Source organism: Sorghum bicolor, chromosome 10 (genome assembly GCF_000003195.3).
Source record: "Sorghum bicolor cultivar BTx623 chromosome 10, Sorghum_bicolor_NCBIv3, whole genome shotgun sequence".
Classification (NCBI taxonomy): Eukaryota; Viridiplantae; Streptophyta; class Magnoliopsida; order Poales; family Poaceae; genus Sorghum; species Sorghum bicolor.
The window spans coordinates 59,739,734-59,762,826 of NC_012879.2; the positions used below are offsets into that span (position 1 = coordinate 59,739,734).

A 23,093-nucleotide genomic window follows, 5' to 3' on the forward strand; every position below is an offset into this window, starting at 1 on the left:
ATACTTGAATTGGTCGTTGGTGGATGAATGTATCGTGAATTTTTGTACGTATAAAATATGAATGTTGTACAATTCAGATGATATAATCAATAACCAACAGAGTTAAATTTAGGATTAGCATAAAATATATTATATTATTTAAATAAAGAACTACATCAATAGTTTTCATTAATGAGCCGAAAAACATGCTTCACATGTTGGATAAAATGTCTCACCTACGAGGGAGAGGAACAGTTGGTGTTAGAGGAAGAAAAAGCAGACCGCTCATAGGTGAGATGGACTAACCTCAACCAAACGGTTTTGGTTCTCTCACATAGTTTTTTTTACGAAAGTGATAAAGACACTAATTTTAATGAATCTGATTGTATTCTTTTACAACTTTATCTTGTTTTATATTATATCCTAGTGTTAGCACAGACACACTACTAATTTCTAGTAAACGTTTTTATATTTTCTTTTAAGATCATATCAATGTTAACGATGACACTTAGCTTATTCACCGTGACCGTGACAGTGACAGGATCGGACAGAAGAGTACATGCGTCTTAGTGTACTTATCGCCCTTAACTATATCTTACACAACACAAGCAAAGTGGTAAAATGAAAAACCAGACATAACCGACGCACAAAGAACACCTGATCCGTCTGCTGGCAAGGGGTGTTATCTGGGCTGGGCTTGGTCCTGGGCCTGGGCCTTGGGCTAGTACCCAGGCCCGACCTTGTTGACGAGCGCGAGCGCGTTGCTGGTGACCTGCGCGACCTCGACGACCTTGCCGCGGATGGCGGCGCGCGTGCCGGCGTCGACGCCGCGGGAGGAGAGGCCGTCGAGGCAGGTGTTCTCGTCGGTGAGCGCGGCGCTGCACCAGGTCTGGACGTTGCTGAGGTGCCACTTGAACGCGGGCGTCCCGGAGCGGCTCATCCCGGCGCCGCCCATCTCCTGCGCCGCGTCGCGGAGGTGGCCCACGCTGTCCGCCAGGTTCTCCAGGCAGTCGCGCACGGGGCCCGCCGCCGCCGGCCGCGACCCGGACCCCTTCTTCGCGCCGGTGCCGGCGCCGCACAGGCGGCCCACGTACGCGGACGCGGCGCGCGCGCGGTCCGCGCTCACGGACAGCGCGGCGCGCGCCAGCTCCCGCGGGCTCCGCGGCGGCGGGGTGCCCCCGTACGACGCCAGGCTCTGCTCGCACACCGACGGGTACTGCGTCGCGCGGCAAGACTTGCGGATGAAGTCGCTGGCCACCGGCGACGCGGCCTCCACGGCCAGGAACGCCGCTGCGGCGGCGGCGGCGAGGAGGAGGAGCAGGCGAGCCATGATTGCTGAGCTAGCTGGTGGTGCGGCTGTGCGGGGAGTGTGCAGTGCCGGCAGATCACGGAGTCACAGTGGAGTGTGCTGGCTGCTTCACTTGAATGATTGAATGGCTTTTGTAATCACCCACCTCCGTGTCTCCTTATATATAGGGAGATTTGGAAATTTGTGCAGACGATTTTTTAAAAAAGTAAAAAAAACTTTTGGAGGTACTCCACCACATTATTATATTTATTTGATTATGGATTTTTGCTTTTGGGCTTGGACCATCAACCATGCATGGACAAAGACATTGGTGATTTGATTTGACATGAGTGGAGACATTTCTAGAAAGGTCCTCAGATTGGGTGAGAATTAAATACGACGGCAACTAGCAAGCCTCCTCGCGGCAATTCTGTGGAGGAAATGCTAACAATTCCGAGGTTGTCTTGATAAAGAAAAAAGAAGGAGAGTTGAATGTGAATGTATGCACGTGATGGGCCAGGATGGGGCTGCTGTTGCTTTGTCGGCCCACCTGGACCTGCAGAGATGTGTATGAATGCTGACGGCATTTTGCTGCCTGCCTTGCCTCCCAACCGAAAGCTCATCATCATCATTATCATTTAATTTGTTCAGGTAACATTAAGCTCACTATTCACTGATATTTTTCATACTGTAGCAACCATTTTAATTTTAATATATAGGATCTGTATAATGTTGCAATGCAATGTTGGATCAGCGAGGATGATTATCATTAGTCGAGCAGTAGTCAGGTAGGTGGCTTTTCCATGATTGATGATATAGTACAGTGTCAAGACCGAAAAGCTTGTCATCATTGTTGTAATTAACCCGGGAAAAGTTGCATGGATTCAGACTAGCTTGGTACCAGTGTACTATATATTTATTATCATGAAGAAAAAAAAAGAAACATTATACCCAAGTAATTGCAGTGCTGGTACACAATTGTTGCCTGAACGTGTACTACTGAAGGCGGTTGGATATGGCCTAATAATGTTCGGTCCACACACACCCTAGCTTAAGTGCATGCCCTAGCAAGGAGTAACTACCATCGTGAGTTCGGCCGGTCACACACACACACACACACACACAGAGACCCCTAACGAATTTCAACGCTCGACCTTGCTCTTTCTGAAACTCGAATTCCATCCACTTTCAGGCAGAACCGGTTAGAATACCATTTGTTACGCATTAGTCAAATGCTTCACGCAGATCCGGACACTTTAATTTGATGACTGCTCTTGACTTCTGTTATGTATACTACTACTAGCTAGCTAAGCATAGTTGTCTGAATTGAATTATTCTGATGTCTCCCTGGCTAAGGACTCTTTTCTGCCGGGAGCGAGCAGTGAGCTAGCTAGCTTCGCTCCCTGTTACTGTTAGGCTGTTACCGTTAATCTTGGCAAGAAACGTACAGATCTAGGTGCTGCTAAGTGGCATAGTCTAGTCTTGGCTCCATCGATCTGTCAACGACGTGCGTGTACTCCACCACCCGGCAGGCAGTCCCACAGTTTCCGGCGCCTAACCTGCAACGACGAGCGGCTAGGAGCCTATTAGGACACCATCTGGATCATATATATCCTCTCCGATATTGTACGGGCCCTATTGTATTTGTACGTACTGCAATTGTAATGTAGGAGTAATCTCCATGCATGCAAGCAAATTAAAGCATCGATCTGTCGTTTTCAGCATCTAGATCTGAAATGAAAGGGCTGGAGGTTTGCAAGGTTTGCTTCAGACTTCAGAGTTTGCCGGCACAAATCACGTGTGAGCCCCTTCTGCTGCCTGCTAGCTCGATCTCACACAGAAGCAATTGCCGATGAGAAGAGAAAAAAAAAATTTAAACAGGAAATGTTCAGCTCCCACCGACCCTTTGCAATTGCAATTGCAAGCCTCCGGTCCCTGACGTACGCTGCCTAGCTATACTGAAATCTGTGGCTGGAACTGGAAGGTCTCAAGTCTGAACAGACGGGGGTCTCGCTCGCGTTCTGAAAAATATAGACACGCACGTGATCGTGATGGTGTCTATGCTAGCAGTGGAGCAAGACATGTAGTAGTGCCGTGCGTCCAATACATGCATACACTACACGTCTACACTGCTTGCCAGCTAGCTGTGCGTGGCTAAATTCAGTGCATGCTTCAACGAACACTGCTGCGCGCGGCTGCGGCTGCTGCTTCTTCCTTGTCGAGTTTGGGGTCGGTAGGCCACCTCCTCTAGGCTAGCCACTATCTTATTAATGGGAGATCGATGGACGCATATATCATCGTATACGTACTTAGTAATGCATACTAAATAAGTATCATTAGAATAGTTATATAATATATTTTCATAATAAATTGATTTAGAGACATAAATCATAATGCTATTTACTATAAACTTAGTCAAATATGTGCTCGATTGACTAACACAGATATTATAATTATATTTTTTTGCTGACAGGGGAGTATCTTCCTATTTTTTAAAGAAGTCCCCTCTTTTTATTGAGTTGATTTAATGAAGTCGTCCTAGCTAGTTATTTGCTCATCCGAAGTCAAATGGACCGGTTCTAACGGACAGCCTTGAGCATGGCCCAACATGATGTCCATATAGGCCCAGTGGCAGTACAAGCGCTACTATAGGGTTGTGTCTCGGCCACCAGGCTAGCCCATGCATAGTGCTAGTATGGACACAATATGATTAATAGGTCGGTACTACACAAGCACAATCCTCGACCATTAGATCACACCACCCCACGCTTTTCGATCATTGATCTAGCCGCTGGGGTGGGCGACATATATAAGCGTGCCCTAGTCACACCCTTGACCCTGAACCCTAGCTTATTTCACCGCCTACTCTGCTAGCTCTCTCCCCTCACAACTCTTTTCCTCTTCTCCCCTTCCGGTGGATGATCATTGCCACATAAGGCCGCCACTAGCACATAGCACAACGTTAGGCCATCTGTGCCCCTCTTCCTCTAGACCCCAACCGTTGATCGTCCTCATTATCTTCGGGTACGGGGGCCTTGAGTCCATCTGACCATCCACAAATCTTTGTATCTTGTCATCTCCTTGAACCTTGTTCCATGGTTCATCGACCTCACTGACCTTTTTGGTGCTCCGGATTCGCTGATAAACCTAACCCTAGAATACCATTTCTAGATATGCAGTGCTATATATGGAGTCATGGTTTGATTGAACTCCATCCACCACTATTAGTCAGACAGTTCACGCGAATGATCTAGATGCTTTATTCAGTGCACCTCCATCAGGCCCCCTTTGGAACGCACATTAGGAAAAAAATCCATATTCTAAAGAGTGAAGAGGGCCTAAATTTGCTTTAGTTCCGCCCTGCTACTCTCGTTGACCTACTCAAATAATATAAAACTATTAAACCATTTAGTCTAAATGTCATTGTACATGGTAAATGATTTCCAAAGTTAATAGAATGTATACCTCTCCGTAGTGTACTTAGCATCCTCATTCTCGCGAATAACTTTACACCTTGTTCCAATCGAAAAAGGATAGTTCAAGCTCTCTGAGAACTTGCAACACGACACAATAATTTTGATGTGCCAATCCTGTTTAAGGACAAAACACTAACAATGTTGTTAAGTTAAACTATGCCAATACTCAAAGTAGACATTGGTTTTTGGAGGGTTGCATGTTCTATGCAATTTACAAATGAGCATGAGTGCAAACAAATGTGCATTCACACATAAAAATACAACAACAATTTAAGGCATGCCAAACATTACTAGATGATCTTGGAGAAGCAGATATCCAAATTTTGAAGACCACTTAAATGGGTGAGAAAGTGAAGTTCCTAACTTAGCATGTGAGATCGATGGACGGGTATCTTTGGAGAAACTAGATGATCTTGGAAAAGTTTGAATCCACAAATGAACAAGTATCATCTTCTCAACTCCTAATGTCATGTTTACAAAAAAAAAACTCCTAATGTCATTATAGGCAGTGAGAGGTGCGGTCCTAACTCCAAATCATTTTTTCACATGATAGGTTTCTATACATTCCATTGGGAGAAGCATCATCCATTTGTTACCTAACCAATGAAATAGATTTTTTTCCCACAGGAATTGGTATAACAAAAATATAAGCATTCATTGGAGTGAGATGTTGCTTTTATTATCTAATAAAAAAAGCCAGAATCCCTTTTCCCCCTTTCCAACCTTAAAAATGAGTATAATTGCCATTAGTCTTTATTAATAGTATCCATTGAAAAGATTCTACAAATAAACCGTTTGAGGCATCAGCATTAGCAAAAACGTTGTTCAGTGAACAATAATATTTACTCCATCTGTTAAAAATGAGTGACACCCCCACATTGGAGAAAGATCGGTAGTAAAAGAAAATTTTCGTTTCTCGAAGACCATATGAACGTAACGATGAGACTTATTTTGTAGTACATGCTTACTGTACTTGTTGTCATAAGTCCATAATATTACAAGCTTTATCATTGTCGCCCTTAACGACATCTTACAAACACGAGGAATCATAAGCAGAAGCAACACGTGGAAAACTGGTCTACGTACTTAACCGACGCACCGAAGTATAATACGTGTATGGACTAAGTAGCGAGGGCTATTTGGGCTGGGCCTGGGCCTGGGCTAGTACCCTGGCCCGACCTTGTTGACGAGTGCGAGGGCGTTGCTGGTGACCTGCGCGACGTCGACGACCTTGCCGCGGATGGCGGCGCGCGTGCCGGCGTCGACGCCGCGGGAGGAGAGGCCGTCGAGGCAGGTGTTCTCGTCGGTGAGCGCGGCGCTGCACCAGGTCTGGACGTTGCTGAGGTGCCACTTGAACGCGGGCGTCCCGGAGCGGGACATCCCGGCGCCGCCCATCTCCTGCGCCGCGTCGCGGAGGTGTCCCACGCTGTCCGCCAGGTTCTCCAGGCAGTCGCGCACGGGTCCCGCCGCCGACCCGGGCGCGCCGCCCTTCCTCGCAGCAGCGCCCTTCTTGTGGCCGGCGGAGCTGCTGGAGCCGCCGCACAGGCGGCCCACGTAGGCCGACGCGGCGCGCGCGCGGTCCGCGCTCACCGACAGCGCGGCGCGCGCCAGCTCCCGCGGGCTCCGCGGCGCCGGGGAGCCCCCGTACGACGCCAGGCTCTGCTCGCACACCGACGGGTACTGCGTCGCGCGGCACGACTTGCGGACGAAGTCGCTCGGCGCCGGCGACGCGGCTGCCGCTGCCAGGATCGACGCCGCCGCGGCGGCGAGCAGCAGGAGGAGGGGAGCAGCGGCACTACTACCCGGGCGAGCCATGATTACTGAGCTGAGCTGGTGCGGCGAGTGTGCTCACGGAGTCACAGTGAGAGTGCGGGCTCTTGGTTGTTTCTCTTGAATGATTGAATGGCTTTTGAGATCAACCACCTAGCTGTGTCTCCTTATATAGTGGGAGATTTGGAAACTTGTGCAAATTTCCGAGACGATTATTTTCAAAAAAAAAGAACCAAAAAAACTTTTGGAGGTATTAGTATTATATTTCGTTGATTTTGGATTATTTGCTTTTGGGCTTGGACCATCAAGGCATCAACCATGCAGGGACAAAGTCATTTGTTGGTGATTTGATCTGACATGAGTGGAGATGTTTCTGGAAATGGTCCTCGTCTTGGGTGAGAATTGATAGAATACTACGGCAACCACCAAGCCTCCCCGCGGCAATTCGGTCGCGAAATTGCTACAATTCGGAGGTGGGAAAAGGATATTTTTACTTCCAAAAAATTTTGCAAAATATGAATAGTAACACTTTCGTTTGTATTTGACAAATATTATCCAATTATGGACTAACTAGGCTCAAAAGATTCATCTCGTCAATTCCGACCAAACTGTGCAATTAGTTTTTATTTTTATCTATATTTAATATTTCATGCATACATCTAAAGATTCGATGTGACGGAGAATCTGAAAATTTTTGCAAAATTTTTGGGTAACTAAACAAGGCCTTGTCTGGATAGAGGGGGAGGTGCGTGTGATGTGTGATCACGTGATGGGCCAGGGAGAAGGAGCGGACTGTTGTTTCGCTGTCGGCCCACCTGGACCTGCAGAGATGTGATAGTGGTATGTGGTGTGTGGATCTAGTTCAGTATGAATGCTGACGGCATTTTGCTGCCGGCCTCCCAACAGAAAGTTCATCGTCATCGTTTCGTTTGTTCACATAAGAAACAATGTTTTTTTTATCACATATTAACATTAGCAGTAGTCCTTTTTCCTGGCAGACTGATATCTTCGTGCTGTAGGAACGGTTTTTAGTGTAGAGGGTCTCTAGCTAGTATTGTAGTGCAAGGTTGGATCAGTGAGGATTATACTAGTAGCTAAGTAATGACAGTGGTTAGCTGGCTTTTCCATGATCAATGATACTCCATTCATCCACGAAAGAATCAAATTTTAGAATCCGTGCGAGTCAAATCTTTTAAAATTTGTCTAACTTTATAGAAAAAAATAACAACATCTATAACATAAAATACACATCTTACATAAATATATTTTATGATAAATCTAATGATACTAATTTGATATCATAAATTTTAGTATTTTTTTCTAAAAATTTAATCAAAAATTTAAAAGTTTAACTTAAGAAAACTCTAGGAATTGATCCTTTCATGACGGAGAGAATACAACATCAAGACCCAAAAGCTTGTCAGCATTATTATGACCGAGGAAAAGCGGCATATATAAACGCAGAGCGCCTATTACGTAGCTTAATTGACACTGAAGAAAAAGGAAGAAACATTTATGTACTTTGATTTGAAAACAATCTTTGCATGTAATTGCAGTGCTGGTACTCCTACAATTGCCTGAATGGTAAGTACTGAACATGGTTGGATATGGCCTAATAATGTTCGGCCCACATACACCTTAGCCCTACCACCATCGTGGGTTTGGCCGGCCACACACACACACACACGACACACCGAACGAATTTCTTCAACGCTCTTGCTCTTTCCTGAAACTGGAATTCCATCCACTTTCAGGCGGAACTGGTTAGAATACCAATTGTTACACATTAGTCAAATGCTTCATGCGGATCTGGACACGCTTTGGTGACTGCTCGATCTTGACCACTACCTGCCCAACAATCTACTAGCTTAATTTCCTGATGATGATGATGATGTCTCCTCTCTCTAGCTAAGGAGCTAGTAAAGGACAACGTCGCCGTCTCAGTTTCACTCTTTTTCTGGTATCGTTGAGGAACAACGCTGCCGATCGGGAACACGAGCTAGCTTTCCTGTAATAATCTTTGGCAAGAAACAACGGTTTACCTGTAAATCACGAGATGAATTTGTTAAACCTAGTTACTCTATAATTGGATAATGTTTGTCAAATAAAAATGAAATTATTACAGTTCTAAAATTTTTTCAGTTTTCGAAACTAAACAAGGCCCTAGTACTAGTCTCGGCTCCATCTGCATGTCGACGACGTGTGTACTCCACCCGGCAGGGCAATTCGCACAGTTTTCCGGCGCCGAACCTGCAACGAGGTAGGTAGGAATACTGAGCCTAGGACACCGTCTCTTCTCCGATATTTGTAATGTAATCCAGCATCTGTCGTTTTCAGCATGCACCAACAGCAACAGGATCTGAAATAGTATGCTGGAGGTTTGCATGGGTTTGCGCTTCAGACTTCAGAAATTCAGAGTTTGCTGGCGCTAATCACGTGAGTACGCGTGACCTTTCTGCTCTCGCGTACGTCTCCCACAGCAGCAGGGCACTGCAGTGTGCACGCACAAGAACAGCTAGCTAGCGAAGAGAGAGAGAGAGAGAGTACAGAGAAAGCGAGAGTGCGTGTTACTGAACGCAGACGAGAAACGCTGCCTACTGAAATTTGTGGTTGGGTCTCGGTAAATTTGCATGGACAGATCAGCCCTGCTAGCATAGACTATACAAGCGTTTCGCTGAAATTTAGCTTGTTCTGATGATCGGCCCTGCTAGCATAAACAAATCAGTGAACAATATTTTTTTAGCATTAACATAAGCTAAATTCAGTGATACCTGCAATACTGTCATGTTAACTGTATGCTCGAGCCATGTGTGTATGAATGGTCGACAGGCTGTTCGGACGGATGCCGGGCAGGCCTCCTCCGATCGAGGTCAATCGTGGATCTCCCTTTCCATTTCCCGCACGGCCCGTCCTAATTAATGTCATAGCCCAAATTAAGGGCAACAATGGATCCCGTTATGATGCCAGCGCACTTCTTTGTCAATTTTGTTTACAACTCATCATGCTTTGTTGCAAATTGTTTTTCCTCTGTGTCGATATGTCTTCTAATGTATCTTCTGTGCTATATCTGGAGCATCTCCAACAACTTGGTAAAATCCACTTGTCAAATCTTGAGTTATAGCAAGTTGCTAATTTGTTTAGCAAAAGAAAAAAGGATGTGTCACTAATAAGTTGCTATTCTCACTTGGTAAAAATAGAGGATGACAGATGGGACCTGCTCACTTAGTAAAAGAATATGTGTCTCCAACAAGTTGCGCTCGGGATAGCAACTTGGGATAGCAACTTGACAAATCTCGGCCGTAGAAACCTCTGGATAACAACTTGGGAAATTTAGCAAGTTGAGATAAGGAGTTGTTGGAGGAGGATTTTTATGCTTTTAGCAAATTTAGTAGGATAGTATGTTGAAATACCAAGTTGTTGGAGATGCTCCAAGACTTTCTTGTATTTCCAATTCCTATAGGACTGCAAATGACTTGCAACTCTAGGTCTATATTTTTTTTCCCTATATTTCATTCATGTTTTAGATATGCCACGTACGTTTCAAAAAGGCCCTTAACGTGTTGGTCCATTCATCAGGAGGTATGAGGCTGTGGCAGTTTGGCTGCGGTGAACGAATCATGAATGATTGTGTTTTGTGAGGACATGTGGCTGTGATTTGACAACCACAAAAAAAAAAAACCCCGGACCCAAGGGAATACGAAGATCAGATAGTGCCATCGTCAGTGTAACGTGCTTGGCTCAGTTGGCACATGACATGAACGTACAAGTCCCGTCCCCCACGTGAGTTCACGCCTTGGCTGTCGACGTGCCGTTGCGCTTGCGTACAAGTCCCGCCGACACGACGTTCGCCGGAGGAGCGTGCGTGCGTGCGCCAGGCCACCCATGCAGATGCAGCCCCGGACAGACAGCGCAAGATTCCGGCCCACGGGCGTCCCGCCAACCACCCGCCCGCCGTCCGTCGTCGCATCGCATCTCCGCCGCCCCGCTGGCACGCCAGCGCCACCAACCGGCCCGGCGAATCCGAGGCCGCAGCAGGCAGCCGACCGCCCACCGCCATAAACTCCCACCACCACCCGCACCACCGATCACTCCACTCCACTCCCTCCCTCAGTGTCACTCGCCTGCAAGCACAGACCAGACATCAGCAGCAGAGCACACAATGCAGCAGACCGCCGCCGCCCGCCTCCTGGCCGCCGCCGTGGCCGTGGCCGTGGCGTGCCTGGTGCTGGCTCCATCCGCGCACGCGCAGGGCACGTCCGGCTCCGGGGCGATGCCGTCGTGCGCGGCGAAGCTGGTGCCGTGCGCGGGGTACCTCAACTCCACGTCCACGGCGGCGGCGCCCGCGCCGGCGTGCTGCGGGCCGCTCAGGGAGGCGGCGGCCAACGAGACGGCGTGCCTGTGCGCCATGCTGCTCAACAGGGCCGCGCTGCAGGCGTTCGGCGTGGCGCCCGAGCAGGGCCTGGTCCTCGCCAGGCGATGCAACGTCACCACCGACGCCTCCGCCTGCGCCGGCGCCGGAGGTAAGCTAGCTAGCAAGCGCGCGTGTCGTCGTCGATCGCTCGTCTTCATTCATTTCTTCTAGCCGTACTAGTTTGCTTTGCTCTTACTCTCATTACTACCAATCACTCAACGCACGGCGATTAGCGTATAATAATTGAATCCGAACCATTCCCGCAAGTTACATTACGCTAAATAATCTTTCCCTAAACTCGACGTGGAGAGATTTGGATCTCAGTATCGTGTGAATGTTTCAGATCTCTGCAGCTCATCTTCTGATCACGTCTCAGAAGATAAGTTGAAGCCAGTAGTTAATTAATTAATACTGTACTACATGATCACATATAGTTGCACAGTATTCTGATTTCTGAACCTGAATGATGACGATCTCATTCTTGTAGCAGGCACAGGCGCTAGCGGTAGTACTGCTGCATCTTCAGCTTCCACAGGCAGCGCTGCTACTTCTTCTTCAGGTATACACTACTACTGTCACTTAGCTGCGGACTACTGAACTAAAGAGAGCTTCATTGTTTGATTCAAATAACATTGACGGTAGAATACAGTTTCCCCACAGCATAAATTTCCACCACAAACTTGACTTCTCTTTATGATAAAAGAGAAGGATACTCCAATTACCTGTAAGCTGTAACTGAAGTGAACATTTTTGTGCTCCTGTATATTCAGTGACGAAACCCACAGCCAACGGAGGCAGCCTGGCACGAAGCCTGAGCTTGACTGGCGCGTCGTCCTTGGTGGGCTTCAGCTTCATCTGGTTGATCATCATGGCCTAGGAGCTATTGTATGGGTATCTGTCATGGCACCGGCAAATTTCTTAGGTGGATTCAGACTTGTGTTGAGTACCAATCACCTGTTATTGATTATTATTATTATTTTGCACATATATGCCCTGCTGTACCATTGCTGTTGTAAGCAAAACAAGAGAAAAAATGTCAAGAATGATGGAAAGAACCGGAAGGGAAAACATACATGTTTCGACATCTTCTTCAGCAACGCATCCTGATAGTAGTAATGACAAAAACATGAAAAGATCAGAGACAGCTCTACATATCCAATCCAATAAACGAACTGAACGGAACAAAGCCTCAGTTAACCGGAAAAGAATACATTTATCCACTAGTAACATGCCTGTGCATTGAAATGGGACAACCATTAGATGCTATAAGCACTAAGCGCCGAACTTGAACTTTAATATGATAAATCATGTGATACCATGCAATATCAATCATTAACCTTGTTCAAGATCAATTGATCAAACGGACCATGCAGCACTCTGTATGACTATGAAAACCTTATTCGTCCACAGAAGAAGGCACTATCGCTTAGCACTTCTCGTCTTTGGACCACAGGCAACAGGGGTTGAGAACTTCATGAGACGTTGGCAAGCAAACAAAACATAACCCTTTCTTGACATGCCAAATCACGATGAGGCTGTACACAAAGCATAAAGGCTCAATTGAAGTGGAGTAATGCAGGAAGTGTGTGCAGAACCATGGTCAAATACCTTGGTCAGAGGAATGTGTGTATTTTTTCTGTGAAAAGAATCTGTTTATTTTCCCATTCACAACTAATATTTTACAACCACATTTGGCCTTGTTTGGATGTAATCGGATTCACGTCAATCCACATATGTTGAGGTGGATTGGAGTAAAACTTAACTAAATTCCACCCTGATCCACTCCAAGACATGTGGATTGAGGTGAATACGACATCATCCAAATAAGGAATTAGGTGTATAAGCCCTGTGGCACTGTTGTCTAGGCTAAGGCAGTTCATCCTCAAATAACATGGGCCAAAAAAAGAGAGAGAAAGAGAACATGAAGGAGACCACATTTATCAAGTGGAACAAGATTCTCAAATAGATGAGCCGAGAGCCCGAGACCATCAATGATCATGCTGGAGCTGTTCCCTCTATCAATCCATAAACAACCAATATCTTGACATTTTTTTTGAATCCAAGGAACTTAATGGTTTTAGAAAATATACTGGAGGCCTGGAGCTCTTCACGGATCAAGGCAAACCTCCATCCTGTGCTTCATGGCAGTGGACAGAAACTATCAAAATCTTGAGGCACTACAAGCCAACGGAAAGATAAAATTAGAACTGTGATAATGAGAACACCCATATATATGGTACAAAGAGAAAATGGACAATGGTATCCTGCAATTGCAAATGTCTGATCAGCATTTACATAGGTATTAGTGATAAATCAATATCTGATCAACACCCATACAAGCTAGGGTGAATAGCAACTCATATTGGGTCTCGAACACGGAACACCTGGACGAAGGGGACAACGCCTGCAGCTTGCCAGTGCCAGCCACACCAAACACAACCGACTTGTAGCAACTATACCAGATTTGGACTCAGCCTTGAATGATTTTCCAGAATTGCAGGTAGACAGTATACATTAATTAGCAGGATAAAGAACTAAAGATGGTAGCTTGCCAATTATATAAGCCTTGTGATTCCCATATCATACAGGTTGACAAAAAAACCCCCACCACATCCACTAAATAAGTAGGGAAGGAAATGATCTTAAACTCTAACACTATACCAGATTGGACTATCAGGAAGCTAAAATTTTGGTCATCTCGCCTTCGCATGCAGTTGATTGGCAAGTATAGAAGCATGGCCTTGTCGGTCATCTTAACATGGCTGCACTGATCAAATGAAAGAGTAAAGGATCAGGAGGTATAGTCATCAAACAAGTCAAACAGCCATCCCCTTTTTTGATGGCCTACATCGTCTTCGCACCTGACAAACTGATCCTAAACTGATCGCAACTGATCTCTCTCTCCCCCCCCCCCCCCCCCTCTCTTTTTGTACCAAAGCTGTAGTAATAAACAAATGCATACCAGAAATCTCTAAAGAAAACGTTCTATACACCTCTGTGGATATCACATATTTTAGTTTTCTTTAAGATGATCTGAAACAGTTCATACGATGGAATTCTGAATCTTCCCAAATGTTTAGATAGACCTTATTCATTTTTTCTAGAACTGTGCTAAACCTTCACTCCAGAAATTCTGAAAAATTGTTAGCATACTTTGGACTCCAAACCTACAAAATTGGTAACGACTGGTTTCTGATTGGAAGAAAAGCCACTTAAAGGGGGTTAAAAATCCTCAGTTTAGCTGAAATCACCGGACCACATATTTCCACCTATACAAATAGAAATTCATATCAGGAGTTCTAGACATCCTCTAAAAGCAAGCAAGCAACCTATATAGATTACTTAAGTTGATATATTTCGATACTGCTGTCAGTAAACAGATTTCAGAAACAAGGTTGAAAATTGAGTTAGATGAAAGATGCATAACTTTAAAAAGCAAAAAACGTTACCACTGAAGATATTGGAGATGATCCACAGTACCACTTCCTATACATATTTTCACAAACAGGTGGTCTATAAACAAATAGAACAATAGGCCCTTTGTTGACAAAACAATTGGCTGAAAAGAAACCATCAATGCTTTTAGGTTGAGTGTTCTAATATACTAAAAGCATATTATCAAACTGGCTTTTCTAAATATATAAAAGAGAAGTTGCTATACTTTGAATGGCTACTTGCAATGTGCAATATTGTCAGATTTCTGTCTGATTAAATATTTTAATTACGTAGATAGATGCATTCAAATGGCACATATTCATTCACAATAATAGTGACATTATTATGAGGCAAGTGCAACTGTGACATGAGCTCATATTCCAGTTCATCACCAGGATAACTTCCATCCACGGAAGACAGAAAAAATGAAAAGCGAAGTAATACAAACTGAGTACACAACGAATTGCAGGGCAATTACATTAGATATGGTCCACAAATGGAGGTGCACAACACGATGTCTGCAAAACTCTCAGAGAAACAGATATTTCTTTTTTTTTTGACGAAATAAACAGATGTTTCTACTAGGACAACACTAGTTTTGCATCTCCCAAAATAGAAGCAAGGACTGCTAAACCTAAGACTTTCACTGCTCCATAATGCATAAAAAGAACAACAAAATACCCCAGATGTACTTAGACGAATTTACCAAATCAGAAAGATGGTTCTCTTTTAATTTCTGAACAGAGTTGGAGAAACGGAGATTAGTTTTCTTTGCCAAAGATGTCTCAGAAATTAAAATTCAGAACTGCTCAAACTTAGAGGGGGGGTGCCAAACACAATCCACCCAAACCAAACCTGGTAGTATTTAAATTTTAAAATATTGAAAGACAAAGGCTCACCCAACTTAGTGTAAGATATAATCTGCTGTCCCCATTCTCTTCTCTTCCTAATCAGGTCAAAGACAGGTAGATGGTTCAGCTCATGGCTGTCCAAGTCTTTGTTCCTGTAGCTTGGTTGGCAATAGGCCATACCTATGTACCTGTAGAAGTACACCAGCTGTATGGCTGGTACTAGAGTAGATGATGGCTGATTTCAGCCTTGTACCCTAGGAGTATGCAGTAGGTAGAATTGTACCTTAGAAGGTACATGTATTGGTGTATATAAACTAGCTCAATGCAATGGAAGAGGCAGTCAACTTGCCACATATTCAGAGTTTCAGTTTCAGTTCAAGTCTGAAACTGTGTGTGTGCTAAAGTAGCTCAAGGCTCTTTGTCTACCTTGGAGCAGGGAAGAGGGAGAGGGGAGGAGAGCAGGTGCTGCTCACCTCGGTGCAGAGTGCTTGTGCCAACACTTAGGAGAAGAGAAATAGCAGATACTCTGTTCACTGTTAATTTGTTTGAAAGTATAGTTCCATATAGTTTAACACTTACCAAGCTTGCTTGTTATTCTTCAACACGTATGCACGAACCTAGAGTACTTGACCCAAAATCCAAATCTGAAACCATTGTAAACTACCATAGAAAACTTAACTGAAATGCAAAAATTACTTGAATATATGAACTCTAGCTATACGTGAGCAAACGTATATGAACTGATGTAAACCTCCATCTTTGCATATACCAAACTAATGAGGTAATATTATTATGTTCAGATAGAATGTACAGATCAGTTATCATCCAGCTCCAAAATTGAAATAGAATGAGCAAATCTAATCCGAGTTTACTGAACAAACAGTAAATTATTGCAGTAACATGTGAACAACAAATCAGTTTTCATGGCAACAGAAAAAAAACATTTGATGGTTTGCTACAAACAAGCAAGCATCCCTGACTGCTAAATCAGGGAAACTAAAAACACAACAGCAAATAAACTAAACTGCTGCTACATAAATATACTGAACCTTAGTAACTGAATACCTGAATCATGATGGGGCTGAGTTACTAAAACAGTTCCGCAGGACAATTTGGAGGCGGCGTAGTCAGGTGAGAGGCGTTCCAACAGAAGGCCTCCAGCGACTACCGGCAAAGCACTCCCTCCCTGCATCTAGGAGATGAACAGAACAACTCAAGGGGAGGGGTTCAAATCGGGATATGGAGATGTAGTATCAGGGGAGATGCAGCTAGAGCAGCAGGGCTCCAGTGACTACCAACAACCAATGCCTCCCCACATCTGGAAGATGAACATAACAACACAAGGGAAGGAGTTCAATCGGATACAGAGGAGGCATAGCCAGGGGAGAGGTGGCTAGAGCAGAAGGGGTGAAGGGCTCCCGCGACTACCGGCAAGCACTGCCCACATCTAGAAGATGAACAAGACAACACAAGGGATGGATTCATTTCAAAAGAGCTCAGAGGGCAATTACAAACTGAGTACACAACAAATTGCAGGGCAATTACATTAGATATGGTCCACAAATGGAGGTGCACAACACAATGTCTGCAAAACTCACAGAGAAACAGATGTTTCTTTTTTTGACGAAATAAACAGATGTTTCTACTAGGACAACACTAGTTTTGCATCTCCCAAAATAGAAGCAAGGACTGCTAAACCTAAGACTTTGACCGATCCATAATGCATAAAAAGAACAGCAAAATTCCTCAGATGTACTTAGATGAATCTCAGAAAGTCAATGGCTCTTGTGACGCTTCGAATTTGTCTTTCCAAATGCCGCTAATCGATCATCGGATATCTTTAGGTCAGCATTACGACGCTTCCTTCGCTCACTTCGGGTAGTCTTTTTCTTGTCATCTGTTGACTCTTGCCCATTTGTCAGCCTGTCTTTCTCTGTTTTTGAAGAACTAGGGCCGCCTTCCTCAGACCTAGATTTCTTGACAGATTTGTCCTTCTTCCCTTCCTTCTGGCCTCCAAGGATCAAATCCTTGCTCTGCATCTTATGATGCGTAACCTTCCATTCATCCTCTCTGTAAGGAGCTAGCTTCTTAATGGAAACATACTGGTTCAAATCCTTGTCATCTGATGTCAATATATCACAGGCACTCAGACCAAAACTGTTGGGCTTAACCTGTTTATACTTGAACCGAGTCTTGATATCTCCAATAGTGTCCTCATAGTCTAACTTGTAGTACTCCTCCATCTCTTTCTCAAGCTCCACCTTGTCTTTGAGAGAGATCTTCCCTTTTGCACCTTTCGCATCAGCGGCAGTAGACTCTTCTTTTGACTGGTCACTAGCCCATCCCTTAGGAAGCCCGAGCAATTCGTCTTCTTTGTCAAAATCCGGCTTCTCCAGATCCATCTCCACACCACTTCCAAACTCAGGATCAACATCATCAGCATCATAGTAACTGTCATCAAACATCTCCTGCATTTTCTTGTCATAATCCTCTGGATCAAAATCCTCCTCCAAGTCATCAGCACCAAGCTTACATGCAGCATCGCCTTCAATCCCAGCGATCATTCGGATCCTCTCAAGCTTCACTGCAATCTCTTTCTTCTTCAAATTCTTGAGATGCTTCAGCTCCTCTGCCTGCTGTTGCTTAATACGAGCCATCCGCTCCTCTTTGCTCTTGCGCTGCTGCTTCCTGCTGCTCTCCTTCTTCCTTACTGACCCTTCAACAACCCTTGAATGTCCCATTACCCGGTCCGCCACCACTGCCCCTGATGCCATGGCCTCCTCATGCCGGTAATTATAACCATGCTCATATTCTTCCTGAATCTCGAGCTCTTCTTCATCATCTGACAATTCCTGGATATCATCCAGATAGGACTTCCTCTTCTCTGCCTCAAGGTACGGCCTCTTAAGGAAAAATTCCTTCAAGAACTTCTCATTCTCATCCAGCTCCTCATCGTTCCCAAAGACCTCACCAGCAAGCTCCTTGGTCTGCTTCTCCTCCTCATCCTCCTCCACTTCATCATCAGCCCCTGCTCTAACCTTGGGCTTCACCTGGAACAAATTGTCGTCGTCGTCGTCTCCTAATACTTCTTTCTGTGCCTCAAGGAAAGCCTCCAAACCCTTCTTCTGCTGCTCATCATAGGCGATCCTCTCGAACTTGCTGCTGCTCCGGCTGGCCTGCGCTGCGAACTCCGGGCCCTCCTCGAGCAGGTGGCGGGCATTGACGTCCTTGAGGTATAGAGGCTTCTCCTTCTTGGTCTTTTTCTTCCCCTGCTTGGACTCTTCTTCCTTCTCGGCGTCCTCACCTTCTTCGCCGCCCTCTTCCTCCTCTGACTCCGAGTAGACCTTGGCGTCCTTGTCTAGGATGCGGGGGTCGCCGCTGCGGATGCGGCGGATCACCTCGAACACGCGGCGGTCGACGAGGCGCGAGGCAATGGCGGCCTCCTCGTCCTCCTCCTCAGTCGACTCGGACTCGGAATCCGACTCGCCGTCGTCAGAGGCGGGGACGAGGCCCTGCTTCCTGCGCTCCTCGAGGCGCTGCAGCGCCTCCCGCCGCTTGTTGTGCTCGAAGCGGCGCGCGTACTCCTCGTTGATCTGGACCTTGGAGAGATCCTCCCCGCCATCGGAGTCCTCGTCGGACCCCGCGAGGATGTCCACCGGTTTCTTCTCCATCTCCTTCTCCTTCGACTTCTTCCCCTTCCCCATTCTCTACAGCGACCACCTCAGCAGCGCAAGCGGGAGGGTGGCAAGCTAGGGGCTGGAGGCCACAAGGCGGCGGTATCGGCGGCGTCGGCGGCGTCCCAGGATGCGGGGTTAGGGTTTAGACTTGTTGGGCTGGGGCTGCTAGGCTGGTATATCACCGTGTCGTTTCGATTTGTTGGGCTTGGGCTGCAGTTTCCGGGTTCCATTTCGGCCCAGCCACATTTGGGCCTTCTCTAAATATCTTGTGGAAGTTTTTTTCTTTTTGAAGACTGAAATACTGATATCTCAATCACTGAATCTTGAAAGGGAAAACTGAAACACTCGGGCCTTGTTTAGTACACACCAAAAATCCAAAACTTTTCAAGATTTCTCTTCATATCGAATCTTGCAGCACATGCATAGAGCATTAAATATAGATGAAAATAAAAACTAATTACATAAATCGCGAGCCGAAACTTTTAAGCCCAGTTACTCCATGATTGGAGAATGTTTGTCAAATAAAAACGAAAATGCTACAGTATCGTTTTTCCAAAAAAAAAATTGGAACTAAACAAGGCCTCAACCTCAAGCTATAAAGTTACATAAACTGAAATCTGAATCACTGAACGTTGAAGGGAAAACCGAATAACTGAACCTCAAACTCTAAACTAACAAAAAATGAAATCTGAAACGGAAGGAACATAGAGCTTGAAATCAGCATATTATGAGAGCTTGAAATCTAAAGGTTTGTGGCATTCTGTAACGGAAGGAACATAGACCTAACTATCAGTATTATTTTATTTTTTCAAACTGAATTACCTAGATAAAGAGACCCTGGTGGCATATATGGAATATTTTCCATTTTTTCTTTTTAGAAAAGGAACAAAACTCAAAAAATAACAATGTGTAACAAAATACTCAAACATACATGTTGACCAAAACTAAAGCAAATATATACTGAAACTATTTTCAAGATTGGGAGAAAATACAAGAACTTAAACTGAATATATAGCCTGAACCTTAATTCTAGATACTCTGAAACCTGAACAAAAAATGAAATGCTAAACTAAAATAAAACAAGAGTGAACTGAAAATTGAAGTGATAACTAAACTGAAACTAAACTCTAGGTGTCCTAAAACCTAAATAAAACTAGAGTAAACTAATAACTAAACTGATGACAACACTTGGCACCTATAAGTCCCTAGAGGCTGCTAGCTATCATGCACGGCATTGCTGCACACAAAGAAATACATTCACCGGCCTTAACATATATGGGAAGCACCATACTGTATATAATCAAGAATTTCTCCTATAGATTTAACCATATGTGCAAATCCTGTCAACCTTAGCAGAATAAGCAAGAAGCGATCACGTTACAGGCCCGGAATATGGCAGCAAGTGGAGTTCTTTTATGTAACATCTGTGAACTATTAGCTGACCATTTTCTTTGTAATTAAGTTTTAAATTCACCGTGTTCCTGTAACTCATCTGCGCATGAGATTGCTAAAGTAGTTTTGAGTTGGGACCTGGGTCAATCCTCGGTGTGGGATGATCCCTTCCTGGATTTTGTAAACAATCTAGCAGCTCGCGATTGTGTCAAGCTTACATCTCTTAATTGAAGGCCATGAAGGCCAGGCTGTGCTAAAAAAATGCACAGGCAGGGAAAATGGTTTCAGCAAGTCAATGATGCAGTTCCATCAGGTAAATATCCAATTTCGTATTGCCGACTGATGATTACTCATTAGAAATTAATCTCACGTAGCACACATCCATATTAGTATAATCAGAGAGCATACATACATGCAGAAGACATTCTAGGATCAATTGATATCTAGTAACATTGAGTTCAAATCAATTAGTCTAGAAGAGAGCATATATAGGCCTTGTTTAGTTCTAAAATTTTTTGCAAAATGTGAAAAGTACCAATTTCGTTTGTATTTGACAAATATTGTCCAATCATAGACTAACTAGGCTCAAAAGATTCGTCTCGTCAATTCCGACCAAACTGTGTAATTAGTTTTTATTTTTGTCTATATTTAATACTTCATGTATACGTCTAAAGATTCGATGTGACGTGGAATCTGATAAATTTTGCAAAATTTGTTGGAAACTAATCGAGGCCCCAGCGAGTTGGAAAAGGAAATTCCAGCTCCACTTCCCGCATGGAGAATTCCCCACCACCAGCACCAGCAGCGGCAGCGCACCAGGCGACGCGGCACGATCCCGTCCACCGCCCAGAGGACCCCGCGCCGATGCGGCCGCCGTCGCCGCCGCGCCCGCCTGTCGCGTTCCCGACGCTGGACTCTCTGGCGGCGTTCCTCCGGCCGCGGCTCCCTCCGGGGGCGCTTGCGTCCTGGGGCGCCGTGCCGGGGACCAAGACCCTGTCGAACCTGTTCCTGGAGCTCGCCGTGGGCGACTGCGCGCTGCACGCCCCCGCCGACGCGGACCCACCGCCAGCGGCACCGCGGGTGGTCCGCGCCGTGCACGTGGCCACGGTCCGCATCCGCAACAGCCGCGGCGCGCGCCTCGTGGAGACCCGGCAGCTGCTCTCCGACGGCACGGTACGGCGGCGCGGCCCGCGGCCGCTGTCCGAGAAGATGCGGCCCGGAGAGTCCCCCGAGGCCGCCGCGGCGCGCGCCGTCCGGGAGGAGCTCGGCGCCCGCGCCCGCGTCCGGATCCTCGGCGGGGACGGCGCGCGCGTGGAGGAGCGGGAGTCCGCGTCCTACCCGGGCCTCCCTGCCCGCTACGTGCTCCACGCGGTCGACGCCGAGGTGGTGGACGGCCTGCCCGAGGATGGAGAATTCGAGACCGAGGAGACCGGCGAGGACGACGGGGACGCCGGCGCCATCACCGTGAAGCGCCACTACTGGGATTGGATCGACGACGACGACGACGGTGATAGTGAGCGCAAGGAGGTTGCTGCGTCCGGCGCGCGCGCGCACTGAGGCTGCTCTGCTCCGTCAGTGGTGCATGCCGAGCAACTCGATGAATTGAGAGGCGCCTGTGTCTCCTGATGATTTTGTTGGCAATTTCTCTGCTTAGGATCAGTTCAGTTCACATGTAGGTTTGCATTATCAGATCACATTATTGTTTCGGTTTCAGAGATGAGAAATCCTGAACTGCTCTCCCAAAACCTACCCAATCAAGAACACATCGAGTACCCTGCTCTGAAGTCTGAAGTCTGAACTCTGAACATACGGAGTACTGTGCTGTAGGTTAATGCCTGCACTTTTGTTGCTTAGGCCTAAGGCTTTGGCCTTGTTTAGATGCACCTAAAATTTTACAAGATTCCCCGTCACATCGAATCTTGCGGAACTTGTATGAAACATTAAATATAGATAAAAAAGATAATTAATTGCACAATTTATCTGTAAATTATGATACAAATCTTTTAAGCCTAATTACTCTATGATTGAACAATGTTTATCAAATAAAAACGAAAGTGCTACAGTGTTAAAATCTAAAAAGTTTTTATCTAAACAAGACCTTTGTTTAGTTTCAAAATTTTTTACAAAATAATCTAGCACTTTTGTTTGTATTTGACAAATATTGCTCAATCATGGACTAACTAGGCTCAAAAGATTCATTTTATAAATTACAGATAAACTGTGTAATTAGTTATTTCTTTTATTTATATGTAATGCTCCGTGCATGTGCCGCAAGATTCGATATGACGAAGAATCTCAAAAATTTTGCAAAATTTGTTGGGAACTAAACAAGGCATTAGTTTCAAAAAAAATTGCAAAAAATTTCAAATTCCCTATCGCATCGAATCTTACGGCACATGCATAAAGCATTAAATATAAACAAAAATAATTGCACAGTTTATCTATAATTTGCGAGACAAATCTTTTAAGCCTAGTTAGTTTATGATTGGACAATATTTATCAAATATAAACGCAAGTGCTACAGCGTTTATTTTGTAAAAAAAAATTAAATTAAACAAGACCTTAGTAAGAGCATTTTAGTCACTTAGTCATTTTGCATGTATAACAGTTGGGAACTATGGACAAAAGGCTATAGAAGAAAGAAAATTTTCATTTTTAGGCTATACAGGTCAACAAAGAAAAAAAAAGTCACGAAAGGAAGACACGTTTGTTTGAAAAATATCTCCTATAAATTAGCATTTTTTACCACGCTTGAAGAAACACAGGGATCCTTCATACCCCTTGATTCGATGGTTATAAGGGTAGAGGAATTGA

General features: G+C 45.2%; 5 protein-coding genes across 6 annotated transcripts; 2 read left to right on the forward strand and 3 right to left on the reverse strand.

Annotated features, from left to right (window-relative positions):
- LOC110430834 (21 kDa protein-like) lies at nucleotides 430-1,410 on the reverse strand. The gene has a single exon (XM_021448887.1). The coding sequence runs from the start codon at nucleotides 1,307-1,309 to the stop codon at nucleotides 701-703; it is 609 nt and encodes a 202-aa protein (XP_021304562.1). The 5' UTR covers nucleotides 1,310-1,410; the 3' UTR covers nucleotides 430-700.
- LOC8065610 (21 kDa protein) lies at nucleotides 5,640-6,654 on the reverse strand. Its single transcript, XM_021448969.1, has one exon. It carries the CDS (start codon nucleotides 6,556-6,558, stop codon nucleotides 5,905-5,907), a length of 654 nt encoding a protein of 217 aa, XP_021304644.1. The 5' UTR covers nucleotides 6,559-6,654; the 3' UTR covers nucleotides 5,640-5,904.
- Nucleotides 10,402-12,006, forward strand: LOC8065611 (lipid transfer-like protein VAS). 2 transcript variants are annotated; one of them, XM_021449031.1, is made up of 3 exons: nucleotides 10,402-11,033; nucleotides 11,412-11,483; nucleotides 11,695-12,006. In XM_021449031.1, exons 1-3 carry the CDS (start codon nucleotides 10,673-10,675, stop codon nucleotides 11,799-11,801), a joined length of 540 nt encoding a protein of 179 aa, XP_021304706.1. In that variant the 5' UTR covers nucleotides 10,402-10,672; the 3' UTR covers nucleotides 11,802-12,006. The 2 variants fall into 2 exon arrangements, with proteins under 2 accessions (XP_021304706.1, XP_002437581.1); XM_002437536.2 differs by having other exon boundaries at nucleotides 10,407-11,033; nucleotides 11,415-11,483.
- On the reverse strand, nucleotides 16,666-19,036 carry LOC8064980 (protein kri1). Its single transcript, XM_002438955.2, has one exon. It carries the CDS (start codon nucleotides 18,912-18,914, stop codon nucleotides 16,986-16,988), a length of 1,929 nt encoding a protein of 642 aa, XP_002439000.1. The 5' UTR covers nucleotides 18,915-19,036; the 3' UTR covers nucleotides 16,666-16,985.
- Nucleotides 20,919-22,189, forward strand: LOC8065612. Its single transcript, XM_002437537.2, has one exon. The coding sequence runs from the start codon at nucleotides 21,054-21,056 to the stop codon at nucleotides 21,834-21,836; it is 783 nt and encodes a 260-aa protein (XP_002437582.1). The 5' UTR covers nucleotides 20,919-21,053; the 3' UTR covers nucleotides 21,837-22,189.

What these genes read in the sequence shown, in the direction of transcription:
- LOC110430834 (XM_021448887.1), bottom strand. Translation starts at nt 1,309, where the DNA reads ATGGCTCGCCTGCTCCTCCTCCTCGCCGCCGCCGCCGCAGCGGCGTTC.
- LOC8065610 (XM_021448969.1), bottom strand. Translation starts at nt 6,558, where the DNA reads ATGGCTCGCCCGGGTAGTAGTGCCGCTGCTCCCCTCCTCCTGCTGCTC.
- LOC8065611 (XM_021449031.1), top strand. Translation starts at nt 10,673, where the DNA reads ATGCAGCAGACCGCCGCCGCCCGCCTCCTGGCCGCCGCCGTGGCCGTG. An exon ending in CGCCTGCGCCGGCGCCGGAG is followed by an intron (nt 11,034 to 11,411) that starts GTAAGCTAGCTA and finishes TCATTCTTGTAG; the next exon opens with CAGGCACAGGCGCTAGCGGT. An exon ending in CGCTGCTACTTCTTCTTCAG is followed by an intron (nt 11,484 to 11,694) that starts GTATACACTACT and finishes CTGTATATTCAG; the next exon opens with TGACGAAACCCACAGCCAAC.
- LOC8064980 (XM_002438955.2), bottom strand. Translation starts at nt 18,914, where the DNA reads ATGGGGAAGGGGAAGAAGTCGAAGGAGAAGGAGATGGAGAAGAAACCG.
- LOC8065612 (XM_002437537.2), top strand. Translation starts at nt 21,054, where the DNA reads ATGGAGAATTCCCCACCACCAGCACCAGCAGCGGCAGCGCACCAGGCG.